This window comes from Oncorhynchus clarkii, chromosome 1 (assembly GCF_045791955.1).
Source record: "Oncorhynchus clarkii lewisi isolate Uvic-CL-2024 chromosome 1, UVic_Ocla_1.0, whole genome shotgun sequence".
In the NCBI taxonomy this organism is placed as follows: Eukaryota; Metazoa; Chordata; class Actinopteri; order Salmoniformes; family Salmonidae; genus Oncorhynchus; species Oncorhynchus clarkii.
In genome coordinates this window covers 39,836,298-39,853,193 of record NC_092147.1, presented here as the reverse complement: position 1 = coordinate 39,853,193, position 16,896 = coordinate 39,836,298, and the positions used below count along the sequence as shown (strand labels likewise).

The 16,896-nt window shown below is 41.8% G+C and overlaps 1 protein-coding gene across 4 annotated transcripts in view; it reads right to left on the bottom strand.

Moving 5' to 3' along the window:
• LOC139406958 (liprin-beta-1-like) overlaps window positions 1–16,896 on the bottom strand; it is an 80,246-nt gene that overhangs the window by 14,468 nt on the left and 48,882 nt on the right. For all 4 annotated transcript variants that reach the window (XM_071150183.1, XM_071150166.1, XM_071150176.1 and 1 more), the window contains 5 exons: window positions 10,674–10,833; window positions 8,798–8,935; window positions 8,486–8,636; window positions 3,501–3,612; window positions 3,148–3,236 (listed from right to left, as the gene is read on the bottom strand). In XM_071150183.1, the coding sequence (XP_071006284.1) occupies window positions 3,148–3,236; window positions 3,501–3,612; window positions 8,486–8,636; window positions 8,798–8,935; window positions 10,674–10,833 (650 nt within the window). The remainder of the gene's footprint in view (window positions 1–3,147; window positions 3,237–3,500; window positions 3,613–8,485; window positions 8,637–8,797; window positions 8,936–10,673; window positions 10,834–16,896) is intronic.

The following is a 16,896-nucleotide window of genomic DNA, read 5'->3' as shown; positions in this document are numbered from 1 at the left end:
TGCAGAGGGTTCAGAAGCATGGTTTGAAGCTAAAATCGGGCTAAACGTCAGTTTTGTGTGAAGCAAATCACATTTCTTGGGAATAGGCTATCATTGGAGGGTGTGCAGTCTGATCATACCAAGGTCAATGCGGTGAGGAAGATGGCTAATCCCACAGATAGGAAAGACATTCAGCAGGTTTTTGGGTATGGTCAATTATTTGGGAAAGTTTGTACCAAATCTGTCAGCTAAAACAGTGAACTTAAGGACACTCCTTCAGGACAAGACAGAGTTCTCATGGAACAGAGAACATGAAAGAGAGTGGAACAATGTAAAGAACATTTTGGCTGAATAGCAAGTGCTAACTTTTCTCGAACCTGACAAGGCTTACTAAGGTGACCATGGACACCTCCATTAAGGTGTGTGGAAGCCTGTGGCTTATGTGGCCCGTTCTTTGACTGATGCCGAGAAGTGTTATGCTCAAATAGAAAAGGAGCGCCTAGGGTTGGTCGTAAGAAGTTCCACTGTTACATTTACGGCTTAAAGGTGATTCTAGAAAAAGACCGTGAACCCCTTATTCCAATCTCTTAAAACAATCTGAATGGCATGCCTCCTCGTCTTCGAAGGATGTTGATTAGATTGCAACGCTATGATTTTGTTCTAACCAATGTGCCTGGGTCAACTTTAGTGGTAGCAGATGCCCTCTCAAGGGCTCCATCTGTGGTGGCCCAAATCAGCCTCAATCAGGAGTCTATGGAGGAAGAGGTTTCCTTGCATGTGGATATGGTCATGGAGTCACTTCCTGTTTCAGAGCAGCAACGACAGAATTGTTTTAGAGATGACAACAGATCCCATTCTTTGCAAGGTGATCCATCATCTGGAAAATGGCAAAAAGGCTCTTGTAAGCAGAGCTGTCAGTGGTCAATTGTGTGCTGTTGAAGAATAACAGAATGGTGATACCTACTTTAATGCATCAGGAGATGGTAAAGAGAGTACATGAAGGACATCTGGGAGCTGAGAAATGTAAGTGAAGGGCCAGAGAGTCCCTTTATTGACCAAATATAAATTCTGACATTGAGCAAATGGTGGGAAATTGTGAGACATCTCAAATTTCATTAGACAGCCTAAGGAGCCCATGGTTATGGGAGGGAGAGGTACCCACCACAGCCTGTGAAAAGGTTGGAGTCGACTTGTTTCACTGCAATGGTAAGGACTATTTGTTGACTATCGACTACTTGTCAAATAACCCTGAAATTGCACTCTTGTCCAGCACAACAGCAAAGACTGTCATTTTGCACTTGAAATAATGTTTTGCTAGGCATGGGATTCCCCCTAGTGGTTGTTTCTGATAATGCACCTCAGTTTGCTTGCAGTGAGTTTTAGATGTTTGCAGAGCATTATGAGTTCAGACATATAACCTCTAGTCCGCTATATCCTAAAAATAATGGGAAGTGTGCAAATCGTGAAGAGACTTAAAATATCAGCACACAGTGGGACTGATCAATACTTGGCTTTATTGTCTTAAAGAACAGCGCCCTTGGAATGTGGCCGGTCACCAAAATTTCTGCCTGAATGACTGCCCATTAGGTGTGAATGATAGGGCCCTACAGCTGAAGGCAAGACACAAATTCTACTATAACAAAACTGCTAGAGAGTTGTTACCGTTGGCAGCTCAGGATGTGGTACGAATTCGGGATCCGAATTCATGGGATAAAAAGGCTACTGTATTGGAGGTTGCGCCTTGATCATATACAGTCAGGACAGAAGATGGGTCTGTGTATCGGCGCAATAGACAAAACCTTTTGAGAACACAGGAGACGTTTGAGGACATCGGCATACTGCCACTGGACTCCAAAGAATGGAAAACAAGTGGGGATGAGACAGAAGGTACTAGGAGTGGCCAGAAGCTTCAAACACAGAGCCTTAGAACCTGCGCAGGTCTGAGGGCCAGCAGGCATCCAGAAAGACTGAATGTTCAGTGGTGATGTTTAATGGACTCAAAGACTGACTCATTGAGTTGTTGGGGTTTGTTTTGATATGTTCATGATTGACTATTGGAAAACAGAGAAGAATTGATATTTGTGAATTGGCATTACTTGTTGATGAAATGTATACGTTTGTATATTTACAAAAAAAACACAGATGAAGAAAATAAAAAAATATGTATTGATGGGGTTCTGAGTGATGGTTTATGACACTCTTATGACACCTGCGGTATATGTAAGGCAATGGTGGAATAACATTACAACCCGTTAACTATGATTGACGGTGCTGGTTGTCCTTGCTCGCTGTAACTAACAAAGTAATACACAAACTTCTTCCATTTAAGAATGATGGAGGCCACTGTGTTCTTGGGGACCTTCAATGCTCCAGAAATGTTTTGGTACCCTTCCCCAGATCTGTGCCTTGACACAATCCTGTCTCTGAGCTCTACGGACAATTCCTTCAACCTCATGGCTTGGTTTTTGCTCTGACATGCGCTGTCAACTGTGGGACCTTATATAGACAGGTGTGTGCCTTTCCAAATCATGCCCGATCAATCGAATTTACCACAGGTGGACTCCAATGAAGTTGTAGAAGCATCTCAAGGATGATCAATGGAAACAGGATGCACCTGAGCTCAATTTTCAGTCTAATTGCAAAGGGTCCGAATACTTATGCAAATAAGGTCCTTTTTGTTTATTATTCATAAATTTGCACAAAAAAAAAAACTGTTTTCTCTTTGTCATTATGGGGTATTGGGTGTAGATTGCTGAGGATTTTTTTGATTTATTTAATCACTTTTAGGATAAGGTTGTAACGTAACAAAATGTGGAAAATTCAATGGGTCTGAATACTTCCCGAAGGCACTGTACTTGTGAGAATTGCACGAAAGCGATGGAAAAAAACAAATAGTAGTGTGGTACATGGCAAGTGCTTTTGTGAGCGGTCTTATATCAAGGCATTGTGTAGTGATTGCGTCCAGAGGGTAAGACTATGCCTTCTCCAGTGTTACTAATCCACGCTGTTCAGTCTGTTCAGCCTAATGTGAACTAGCAGTGTGATCATTATGCCCAGAGACATTCGACATATATCTCTATCTGTGGCTCTGATCAGACCCATGCATGGCCTGAGGACAGGAATATTGGTGGGCGTGTGTGTGCGCGAGCATCAGTCGGTTTGACTCACTACTGTCATATAGTGCAGCATGCGGCCGTCCACCCTCCCTTCATCGAACTGGGTCTTATACTGAGGCAGGCCAATGTCATCCAGCCATCCTGAGGAAGGAGACGAGAGAGGGGGAGAGAAGGCGGGAGAGGGCAAGAAAGAGAGTGAGATTTGCCAACCTTCGAGTCAATTTTGCCATCAGAAATCAAACAATCAAACTTGCATTTTGAGAGCACTTGAATCACATTTATAACTAGTAAATTGGACTACAATCAATTCAAAACGCCCACCATATAATTTACATGAGATGACGTAAGGCATAGTAAAACCCCAGTATAAAACCTTGACCCCATACTGGCAGTTCATCTACTCACTGGTCACCCAGTTGTAGTCCAGTTTGCCCTTATTGTCATCCTCCTCAGAGCCCAGAGCCTGCAGGGCCAGTTGGAGCTTCTTCCTGTGCAGAGGGTGTTTGATGCCCAGCTCCTAAACACACACGTACGTGCAAATGCGCACACAGAGATAACAACCACCCAAAGTCAGTGTATTATACACCACACCCCCAGGGCAGAACAGAGACACAGTTAGCCTGACAACAAGGATTACTTCCATCCATTTGATTAACTGCTTACAAAGTACAGTATGTTTGGCCAGAGTGGCTACAGAGTACAAAAAGAGGCAGGTTCAAAATAAAATGCTGTGAATATTTGATGGAATATATGGGATCTGAACATCTGAAATCTGATGCTGAGATGCACCGGGCTTCAACAATTCTGCCATAATATAGAATACTTTTATATGAATGAACGAATTACACCGAGTATACAAAACATTAAAAACATCTGCTCTTTCCATGACAGACTGACCATATGACAGCTATGATCCCTTATTGATGTCGCTTGTTAAATCCACTTCAAATCAGTGTAGAAGGAAAAAAAGAATTATTTTTAAGCCTTGAAACAATTGAGACATGGATTCTGTATGTGTGCCATTCAGAGGGTGAATAGGCAAGGCTGAAGATTCAAGTGCTTTTGAATGGGGTATGGTAGTAGGTGCCAGGTGCACCGGTTTGTATCAAGAACTGCAACGCTCCTAGGTTTTTCACGCTCAACAGTTTGCTATGTGTATCGAGATTGGTCCACCATCCAAAGGACATCGAGCCAACTTGACACAACTGTGGGAAGCATTGGAGAAAACATGGGCCAGAATCCCTGTGGAACGCTTTCGACACCTTGGGTAAAAGGGGGTGCAACTCAATATTAGGAAGGAGTTCCTAATGTTTTGTACACTCAGTGTATATTGAAAATACTGTGATTGAAGAACAATTGTTGAGAGATGAAATAATGTAATCACTTTTTACCTGGTTTAAGTTGTTTACTCTAAATTCAGACTGGAGTATTCTTTTAATACTCAAACACCCACGACCCATTCAAAATGTACCGCGACCCAAATTTGGGTTCTTACCCACCAGTTGAGAATCACTGGCTTACAGGATTACTTGTCAGATTGTTAAGGTCCTTAAGTACGGTACAATAATACATAGCCTCTGGCTTTGACTTCATCAATAGGTGCTTCAACCCTGATCCTAATGGCCGAAAATGCCTCATAGGGGATCAATTAAGCAATAAGGCCCGAGGAGATGTGGTATATGGCCAATATACCACGGCTCAGGGCTGTTCTTAAGCACAGCAGTAAAAATGAAGTATAGCAGTAAAAATAAACGTTTTGTCATACCCGTTTTATACGGTGTGCGATTCTTTCGCCTATAGATTATTCTGTTACCCAGTAAACAGCACCCTACCGACAAAAATCTCTAAAACAATGCCGAATGATAATTATTTTCAAGACACTGGTCAAAGACCCAAACGAGATTACTTTGAATACAGCCAAAGGGAACATGGTAAGATAATTGTATCGGAGTCCCTTTTTGACATGCCGGGGGGCAATTCTGACCTCTCGAAAGAACTGTTACATTTATCTAAGTGCCAGACGAGAATGCATCTACATATAGTCACTCTTAGTGATTATGTGCGTCAAGACATTATTCCATGGGGACTCAGCACAGATGATTTCTGTGAGCACTGGTGTGCCATCCTGAACAAATGCTCTATTGATTTAAAGACATTAATTGTTGACATTAATTGTTGATTTTACTGAAATGGATAACACGATTAAAGAGAAACGCACAGCTCTGCAAGGAGCTGTTAATGATGATGGCATATTCAATTAACTGATGCAAACTAACCAAGCGCTCCAGGACAAGCTGTCTACAGAAATAAAAGGAACTTAAAATCAAGAAATTCAACCAAGACAAAAAAGACACGGCCAAGGACAAAGTCTACTTCTGGAGAAACCCTGATAAGAGGTCCTGCTCCTCCTCTCCATGACAGACGCAGGAGGGGTGCCGCTTACTTCTATCCACCTCCATCTGACCAACGCTCTACAACCAGCACCTCATCTGCTTCCAGTGGCAGTTTTTTATCCAACGAGAGACTATGCCGACGTTAGGGCGGAGGTGGCCGCGGGCACGTGCACCGACGAGATGCAGCACCCGACAGGGTAAGAAGAAACGATTACCAGAGGCAGAGGGGACCATTCACACGTTCCCAAAACCCACGGGACTGAGTGTTTTTAATTTATCAAGCAAGATATTGAGCCCTGCCCATGTCTCCTTGCTTAATAAAGGGTTATCTTTTGTGCCTACAACTCAGTGCAACAATTTTGATGTTAAGGTAGACATGTTTAAGTTTTTTTAGAAACATCCGTTTTAAGGGGATACTTTAGCTCCCCTAATCGTGATATTTCTACTGAACATGTAGGTTGCTCACCTGCACATACTCTGACTCCTTTTAGAAGTAAGAGTTATTTTATACCTCCAGCCAATCACAAATCACTCTGAGACATATTGCAGACTGGTTGAAAAATATGTTGTTCATCTCCTTACGAAGAAACATGAGTACATATCTTTCCATAATGTATCGAAGGATGAAAAACAAGTTTTGCTTGATTTACAATTCCATACGTCAGTCCTTACCCGCCCTGCTGATAAGGGTGGGTCGGTTGTACTCATGGATAAGACAGTTTATGTAAATGGGTGTCATAGATAACACCTTTTACAAGAAACTCAGAAGTAACCCCACTTCCCAATTTCATAACATGATCTTTACTGTCCTAGATGGTTAAGTTCTGGTCAGATATCCAAAAAATAACATTACTTTTTGGCTATTCAACACCCCAAAATTGCCACTTTTTATACTACCCGAAATTACACAAGAATGTTACAAAACCTCCAGGGCGCCCTATTGTAGCGGGCATTGATGGCCCCTCTATTGACTTTTGTTGACTTTTTTTACTAGACCACTCGCAGAACAGATCCCCTCCCTTGCAAAGGACACCAGCAGTATGATCTCTATTATTGAATCTCTTGATCCTCTCCCTGATAATAATTTGTTAGTTACTTTATTTGTTGAGTCGTTATACACAAATATTCCACACGAGGGCAGTATTGAAGCTGTGGAACATTTTCTTCTGCAAAGTGACCCTAATGAACTACCTTACAGTGTGTGCATTATAACATTGGCTGAAATGGTACTCACACACAACTACTTCATGTTTCTAAATGATTTCTTTATTCAGACGAAGGGTACTGCTATGGGTTCCCCCATGGCGCATAACTATGCTAATTTGTATGTGGAAACAGTCTATTTTCAATCCTCTCAAAAATATTTTATTATTTGGAAACAGTATATTGATATTTTTGTTCTATTTTTGTTCTATGGAGGGGTGATGCAAAACAGCTCCAGGCGTTCCATGCTTTTCTTAACTCCTGTTCTGAGCATCTGAGATTCACTATGCAATCTGATAGACGTCAAATCAGTTCTCGATCTTCTGATCTTGTGTGAAGATAATGTTCTATACACTGATCTTTACAGGAAACCTACTGATCGTAACAGTTTGTTGAGGACTGATCGTTGTCACCCACTTCCCTTGAGAAACAGTTTGCCCGACAGCCAATTCTGTCGAATCAAAAGAATTTGTAAAAAAACAAATCAGATTTCGACAGAAAGAGAGAGCGGGTACCAAAAATGGTCAGATTAATAATGCCATTGAGAAAATTCAAAACAAAACAAGACATGACCTTTTTCAAGGTCAGTGTCGCAAAAATAAGCATTATTGCGTTCTAACTACCCGCTATTCAAAGTGCTCTGAACAAATTAAGGGAATCGTTCAAACATTGGCACATTCTAAGATCCAATGATAGTATCGGTAATGTGTTTCAGACCTTCCCTTGGTCGTATTCGTGGGGCAGAAACCTCAGAGATCAATTGGTAAACTCTGATTTACCACCCCAAGATATCCCTGCACAGCGTGTATTTCCAACCCTACTGAATGGAAAATACAAATGTAATGGCTGTGCTCAATGCAATGGCACTTATAAATGTAGATCCTTCAAACACCCCCAAACAGGGAAACAGATCCCAATCAAAGGTGTTATCATGTGCTCTACTAAGGCAGTCATTTATCTCATAACTTGTCCTTGTGGTAAAAATGATGTGGGTAAAACAAAGCACAAATTAAAAGTGCGTATCTCGGAGCATCGTAGCACCACTAGGTGCAAAACCTCGACTTACCCAGTTGCGGCCCAATTTTTTGAAGAAAAACCACTCAATTTCGTCTCTACGTTATATTGGCATCGGACATGTCACCCTCCCTAGGAGAGGGGGTGACCTCGACAATTTATTGTTAAAACAAGAGGCTGTCTGGATCTTTAATTTAAAGACCCTTGCTCCCTTCGGTCTCAACGTAGACTAATCTGAAGCCATTAATGTGATTTTGCTGTTGTAAATGTTTGTAGGCTTACGTAGCCAAATTGTATCTATGATCGTACGCTATCCATTTGTTTTTTGTATGCTGTTTTAATATGAGAATTAACCAATGATATCCGGCCACACACAGCCATGATTACAGACACCTGTGTGTATCTTTTGGCACTACATAAATTAGTCATCCCGCAGTGTTTGTCATTATACCCTGATGAAGGCAGCTTGTCTGTCGAAACATTGGACATACATTTTTTTTGCATCTGCGCTCCTAGAGTGTGCGGCTCTCCTTTATTTTTATTTTTTAAGTGTTCCACTCCAAGCCAGCACCTCGCCTAAATAGGTGTGCGTTTCTTTCGCCTCTAGATTATATGATCTGATATACCACGGCAGTCAGCCAATCAGCAGTCGGGGCTCGAACCACCCAGTTTATAATAACAAATAACATATGGGTGTACTGCAATGTAATGTTCCATTTAACCTTTATTCATACAGGTCAGTCTCATTGAGATATAATATCTCTCCTGCTCAGTTCTCACCCTCTCTAGATCCTGCTGTGAGGCCTGCAGCAGAGTCTGTCCAGAAGAGATCCACACGTGGGCCATGTTCAGGTAGAGCCCCAGTCCCTGCTCCTGCAGCCAGTCACACACCTGCTCCTTGGACCAGCGGGCAAACGGGGTGTCCAAGTCACTACAAGTGAGAGAATTACAGTAGGACACACTAGCTTACATTTCTGAATGACTTGACCATTGTAGTTTCGATTTAACCTCATCATTATTCAAGGGGAGTGCACTGTGCACACTAACTTGTCGTTTCAAATTAATTCAAGGTGAGTGCACATTCACACTAACATGTTGGGTGATTGCTGTAGGTCCCGGGACCATCCCAGTCTGGGTCCTGCTGTGGCCCGGACTCCGCCCCTCTTGAACTCAACCGGCTCTGATAGGTTGTCATCCAGGTTGAACGTGGTGGACTGACTTCTCCTCAGCCTTAAAAGGGAAAAGAAACACACAGAAAAACGATAAATAAATTAAGTCTGGTCATGGTTGAAAGTTGTGGTGGTGGAGTAACCACTGCAGAAAGCTATTTTTTTATAAAATAATACATCTCCAAAACATGTTTCTGTTACTTAGTTGAAGTCGGAAGTTTACATACACTAAGGTTGGAGTCATTCAAACTCGTTTGTGCATGACACAAGTAATTTTTCCAAAAATTGTTTAGACAAGATCATTTCACTTATAATTCACTGTATCACAATTCCAGTGGGTCAGAAGTTCACATACACTAAGTTGACTGTCTTTGAACAGCTTGGACAATTTCAGAAAATGTCACGGCTTTAGAAGCTTCTGATAGGCTGATTGACATCATTTGAGTCAATTGGCGGTGTACCTGTGGATGTATTTCAAGGCCTACCTTCAAACTCAGTGCCTCTGCTTGACATCATGGGAAAATCAAAAGAAATCAGCCAAGACCTCAGAAAAAATATTGTAGACCTCCACAAGCCTGGTTCATCCTTGGGAGCAACTTCCGAACGCCTGACGGTACCACGTTCATCTGTACAACAATAGTACGCAAGTATAAACACCATGGAACCAAGCAGCCCTCATTACCGCTCTGGAAGGAGATGCGTTCTGTCTCCTAGAGATGAACGTACTTTGGTGCGAAAAGTGCAAATCAATCCCAGAACAACTGCAAAGGACCTTGTGAAGATGCTGGAGGAAACAGCTGCAAAAGTATCTATATCCACAGTAAAACGAGTCGTATATCGACATAACCTGAAAGGCCGCTCAGCAAGAAAGAAGCCACTGCTCCAAAACCGGCATAAAAAAAGCCAGACCACGGTTTGCAACTGCACATGGGGACAAAGATCGTACTATTTTGGAGCTTTGCTGCAGGAGGGACTGGTGCACTTCACAAAATAGATGGCATCATGAGGTAGGAAAATGATATGGATATATTAAAGCAACATCTCAAGACATCAGTCAGGAAGTTAAAGCTTGGTCGCAAATGGGTCTTCCAAATGGACAATAAACCCAAGCATACTTCCAAAGTTGTGGCAAAATGGCTTAAGGACAACAAAGTTAAGGTATTGGAGTGGCCATCACAAAGCCCTGACCTCAATCCTATAGAAAATGTGTGGGCAGAACTGAAAAAGCGTGTGCGAGCAAGGAGGCCTACAAACCTAACTCAGTTACACCAGCTCTGTCAGGAGGAATGGGCCAAAATTCACCCAACTTATTGTGGGAAGCTTATGGAAGGCTACCCGAAACGTTTGACCCAAGTTAAACAATTTAAAGGCAATGCTACCAAATACTAATTGAGTGTATGTAAACTTCTGACCCACTGGGAATGTGATGAAAGAAATAAAAGCTGAAATAAATCACTCTCTCTACTATTATTCTGACATTTCACATTCTTAAAATAAAGTGGTGATCCTAACTGACCTAAAACAGGGAATTTTTACTAGGATTAAATGTCAGGAATTGTGAAAAACTGAGTTTAAATGTATTTGGCTAAGGTGTATGTAAACTTTTGACTTCAGCTATATATTGCAAGCTAAATCTGATTAAGATTAACCAGGGTTGCATTCATTAGCGTACACCGTAGAAAATTGTTTTGGAACAGAAAACGAAAACAAGCATTTTGTATTGGACAAATTCAAGTAATCACTCCCTTTCAGTTAGTGTCCTTCGTTTGGTATTCCGTACCAATCATCTTTACACTCACTTTCCAAAGAGTGCCTTGATTCCCCTGGACTTCTTCTTGCCCTCGGGAGAGGTAGTGGAGGTCACACTGGTCAGTGTGTTGGTGCTGTCGCTGATGGCTGACCTCTGGGGTAGCCCGGCCAGGTCCAGATGGTCAGTGCCCCCCTCTCGCACGGTCTCAGCTGTACAAACAAGGCATCAGCACCACCATGCTACCATGCTGACTGAGGTGACAGCCATGGGGCGTGTCCGAAATGGCACCCTATTTCCTATGTAGTGCATTATATTTGTCCAGGGCTCTAGTTAATAGTACACCGTATAGGGAATAGGGTGCCATTTCAGACAAAACCATGCACAGATATCTGCTTCCCAGGGTCAGAGGCTGAGGCAACCCCCAGACAACGAGATCGTGGGGGTGGCATCAACACTAATACCCTGACAGTCTGGTCTGTTATAACCCGCTAATTAAAAATGTTTTAAATACCCATAAAAATCTGTCTGTTTAAGCTACAGATCTATTCCTTGCATGTGCTACCCGATGTCGGCCTTCCGCATCTGCGGTGGAAAGTGGCAGAGCTACAGCGCTGTTTGTAAGACAAGGAGACATCTCACAAAAACATCTGTAGCGTCCGATAGGGCTGTGACAGTTATGGAATTTCCAGTAACAGTTACTTGTCAGGAAAACGTCCACGGTCACTGGTATAACCATTCAAATAGAAAAATGAAGGCACCCTGGTTTCCTCCTCTATTCTTCAAAAAGAATCGATCCCTCGACTCCCATGTCTGTCTACCTGATGGCTGACATGCCTACCTATACCTGGTTGTGCCTCTCCCATCGCTCTTTCCCTCTCTAGCTCGCTCTTTCTTTGCTGTGAAAGATGCAAGAGTTTGTGTTCTCGAAGTAGACTAGGGCAAATAGTTTCCTCTGTTGCAAAAATACTGAATCTTAGGAGTCGATTCCTAGCGGAGAAATGTGAGTCGACAGGCAAGGAATCGATTATTATGGAGTCAACTCCCAATCACTATCACGCAGTTGCAGAAGTGCAGCTCACCAAGAATGATATTTGGTAGTTAATTTCAGCAGAGATGAAGGCTTTTAGATAATTTTTGAATCTTTGTAAACCAGATAAAATGTATAGCTAGAGATGTAGCTAGGCTGCAGATACAGATCATGCAAACGTTACAGGATCAAAGGGAGCATGTTGAAGAAGGGAGGAGATGGAGTTAAGGATTAAAAACTATTGTTTATAATAGTCATTCATTTACACTACTGCTATTGGGAATATTGGATATACTTCTTTAAAAATAAAGTTAATAAATATTGTCTAAAATTCTGAACGGTTTGGTCTGCACTCTATGGGAAGATGAGGCTCTCACGAACACGACGGTGTTCTCCATTTTGTTCTACGACCCCCACAAGCCCCACGGGACTCATCTGAAGGTAACCTGCTACGGGTTAAAAACAAATAAAGGAAATAAGGATGCACGATATATCAGTGAACATATTGGAATTGGACGATATTAGCTAAAATGGCCAACATCGGTAACGGCCCGATGTCTAGTTTAATGCCAATGTGCAAAACCGATTTCAATGCTGACGTGCACACCTATATAAACGTAAGTACATGACGTAATGACGCCACGTAAAATGTTGTGCTACACGTGCAACACCTAGCCCACAATGTCTGCTGTGTGGATCGAGCAGTCAACAAATCAAGAAGTTATTTGAAAGAGTAACAACATTTCAGCGAGACGACTCAAAAGGCAAAAGCCATTAACACAAAGATAATGGAATTCATTGCACTTGACAATGAACCGTTCTCTGTCGTGGGTGATGTTGGCTTTCACCGACTGTTCGAGCACCGGTACACACTACCAAGTGAAGTGCGCTATTTTTCAGATGTTGCCCTACCGGAGTTACACAGTAATAGCATCGCTGGTATTAGCTTCACAACATACTATGCAATGCCGTTTGAGTCTTTGCGTGTCAAAAAAGATAAACGTCAAATAACACTAAATTAGAGCTTATTTAACACATGTCAAATAACACAGTTCTGTTATAGAATGTTGTGTGTTCTGAATTTGCACGTGCAAGCCACGCGCCACCACTATCAGTAGCACTGTCAAAGCTGTACAAAGAAAGTCTACAAACAAGCAAACACCGACACAAACGATGCGTTTACAAATCAAAATCTATTTGTCACATGGTTGGCAGATGTTAATGCGAGTGTAGCGAAATGCTTGTGCTTCTAGTTCCGACAGTGTAGTAATGTCTAACAAGTAATCTAACAATTCCCCAACAACTACCTAACACACACAAATCTAAAGGGGTGAATGAGAATATGTACATGTAAATATATGGATGAGCGATGGCCAAGCTTCATAGGCACAGTGCAATATATGGTTTAAAATACAGTATTACATGTGATGAGTAATGTAAGATATGTAAACATTATTAAAGTGGCATTATTTAGAGTGCATTGTATAAAATGACTAGTGCTCCATTTATTAAAGTGGCCAGTGATTGGGTCTCAATGTAGGCAGCAGCCTCTGAGTTAGTGATTGCTGTTTAGCAGTCTGATGGCCTTGAGATAAAAGCTGTTTTTCAGTCTCTCTGTCCCAGCTTTGATGCACCTGTACTGACCTCGCATTATGGATGGTAGCGGTGTGAACAGGCAGTGGCTTGGGTGGTTGATGACCTTGATGATCTTTTTGGCCTTCCTGTGACATTGGGTGTTGTAGGGGTCATGGAGGGCAGGTAGTTTGCCCCTGGTGATGCGTTGTGCAGACCGCACCACCCTCTGGAGAGCCTTGCGGTTGAGGGCGGTGCAGTTGCCGTGCCAAGCTGTGATACAACCCGACAGGATGCTCTCGATTGTGCATCTGTAAAAGTTTGTCAGGGTTTTGGGTGTCAAGCCAAATTTCTTCAGCCTCCTGAGGTTGAAGAGGCGCTGTTGTGCCTTCTTCACCACACTGTCTGTGTGAGTGGACCATTTCAGTCTGTCTGTGATGTGTACGCCGAGGAACTTAAAACGTTCCACCTTCTCCACTGCTGTCGGTTGGTAATAAAGCATTATTTGTTTGACCACAACTTCTGGGGTAGCTAGCTTTAGCTTGGTACCGAGCAGGCAACAATTACAACCAGCCTGAAAACAAATGGCCAGTAGAAACTGCAGTCATTTTCATTATTCTTAGCCATGATTTAGGAATCCTTGTAAGTATTAGCTAGGTATCCACGTGTTGTTTTCTTATTGAAATTGAACTTTAGTTCATGAAAATAAATAGCTAGCCAGCTTCTTAACCCTGTTGCCAGAAGCTAATGATATAAGCAGCCAGCTAGCTTTATCTGGCTAGTGAGGCTCGACTGGACAGGGTTGTGTTGTGAAGCTAGCCACAAAAAGGATTAAGCACAATAGCGTAATATGCGGTTAGCCTTTAAAATAAAAGTACCTCTTTGAAAGTGATGCAGAAGGTTATAATTGGTGGAATTGTGCCATATTTAGACTAGATAATGTTAAACAAGGTTGGAATAAGAAGCAATGAAATGGGGTATATCAGTCTACTCAGTGACACCCACAGAACACAACTGTGAAGAGTTTACGCAAATATTAGCACTGTAGCACTTATCGCGGGACTGTGACTGTGTGAAAACACGTCCCCGGTCAGCCTATTGTGTGTATTGACATTCATATTGCACTGTACAGCTTTACCTAAGGATCAATGAAATGGGGTATCAGTCTACTCAATACCCAAGATATGTTTTCCCAACGTCCTCCTCAGAGTTATCAGACTCCAAAACATCCACGCAGTATTGTTTTTCCTCTGGAATAGTGTTCAATACACATAGGTTGACAATAAATGTGTCTCAATTCACATCTGTTTCAGAGTCCCGCAATAAGAGCTACGATGCTAACATTCTCTGGGTGTCACTGGGTAGACTGATAACCCATGTCATTGATTCACAATCCATAGTTAAGGCTGTACAGTGAAATACGTATGCCTCCAATGCAATTCTAAAGTCTAATATGTCCAGTGTGATTTCAACAGATTTTTGTCAATGTAACAAATTATTGTCTTTTGTCGTTTTTATTATAACAACATTCCAAACTCATTTAGCATGATCTATTCTATTATGGCATTCCACTAATTGTATTAATTTGCATCACTGCCAAAGACATACTTTTATTTTGAAGGCTAACCGAAAAGTCCACTATTGTGGCTAATCCTTATTGTGGCTAGCTTCACATAGATGGGTCCGACCACCATTAATCAAATAAGAACTGTCTTATAAATTAGGGTTATTTTAGATGACACCTAGCTATATAAGTTAGCTAGCTAAGTATAGCTATTAAAACAGATTATCGTTTTGCTATGTTTTGGGGGAAGAACATTGTTTGCATCCATGAGCTAGCAAGATTTGTTTTTAATGACCAGCACTGTAGGTGTGCGAGATAACTTTACCAGCATCATAGCATACGTATCGATGACTCATTGTGACATATGAGATACGAGTGATCGTGTAATCAATGTGTAATAACTACGTAAAACAAGAATGAACTTGTTAAATTATGTGACGTGCAGTCATATTCAGGTCCTGATTGGTCAAATAGCTGGGACAGAGACACGTCAAACAGCGTTATTTGACGTGTATCTTTTTTGACACGCAAAGACCCAAAAGGGCTTCCATAGTATGAGAAATCCTGGTTGAGAAAGAAACGACTGAACAAATGAACAACGAAACAGAACAGCAAGTAAGTGAAAGATATGGGTTTTGATTATATTCTACTGGTAATGGGGACATGCGTAAATCCCAACAAAATATATTTTTGGTCAGTGTGTTGTGTGTGTGTGTGTGTGTGTAACCTTTAACTAGGCAAATCAGTTAAGAACAAATTCTTATTTACAATTATTGCCTACCCCGGCCAAAACAGGACGACACTGGGCCAAATGTGCCTCCTAATCACGGCCGGATGTGATACAGCCTGGATTTGAACCAGGGACTGCAGTGACGCCTCTTGCACTGAGATGCAGTACCTTAGACCGCTGCGTCCATGTGTGCGAGTTAACTATTTAACTGTACGAGAATGCTTAAAAGGCCGCTAAAAAGCGTTTTTTTTTTTTGGCAAGGAAAACATCAGTATCGACCAAAAATGTCATATTGGTGCATCACTAAATGGAAGTATGGAAGTCGTTGTGTCCCCACCCCATCTAGCATTCTTATATCTCCTAGATATAGGACAGACACTCTAAAACCTTATTCCCTATTATTTATTTTGTGCCATTTATGAATGTTATTCAATGTGTTTCTTTGGGCTACAGCAGTAAAGGCCAAATTCAATCTAAAATTCTAAATCAAGTTGCTAAATGATCTACGGCAGAACCATTTTAAAACAATTCCATATGTTAGGTTAGTAGAACCCCCCTTAATGCATGCAATGGAGTGGAGACTATAAAAGCACTAAAGAGAACTTTAGTTGTAGGCCTTACATAATTCAAAGACTAGTTATGCACTGGTGTAAAGACAAAACAGGACTGAAATGCATACAATTCCCATTTCCTTATTAGACTTAAACAGAGGATAATTCGTGCAAACACACATTCCTAAAGGAGACTCACCTCACTGAGCGTGTACATGGGAGAGAGAGGTGGTCTAACTTGAGAAACAACAACAGTCAGGATCTGACGGTGGTTAGTGCGTTTAAGGAAACAGCTATATGAATGTTGGCAGTTCAATTCCTATGGGGTGGCATCATTGCAGATGACATCATCGGGTAATAAGACCCAGATATGGTTTGGTGCGAGGGGAGTTTGAACAGAAATAGACAAGAGCCCATATACATGCAGAGTTTGCAGATGTACAGAACTAACATACAAAACGCCGTCTCTCAGCTTTGATGCTGTCCAGCACTGGTGCTCATAAAAAGCAGTTTGGCGAGGAACAACCGCTGGTAACATGGGTGTGGTTGTATACAAGGAAGTCTGGTGTAGCTACTGTAGAATTATATACTAAACGGACGACCACAATAGGAGCCACGACAGGGCCTTGCCATGGGTGCATGGTGGCCTGAGAGTAACCTCTATGTCAAATGTCTAGAGTGGAAATTCAAACCCTTTCTTCTCTATGCATGAACTCCCAAGTTATATCAACATGAGCATGTTTCATTAAGTCTTGGAATAAAAAGGTCACGCCAAGATTTTTAAGACTTGGGTGAATCATGAGTTCTGAAATTGAATTAAAAATAATA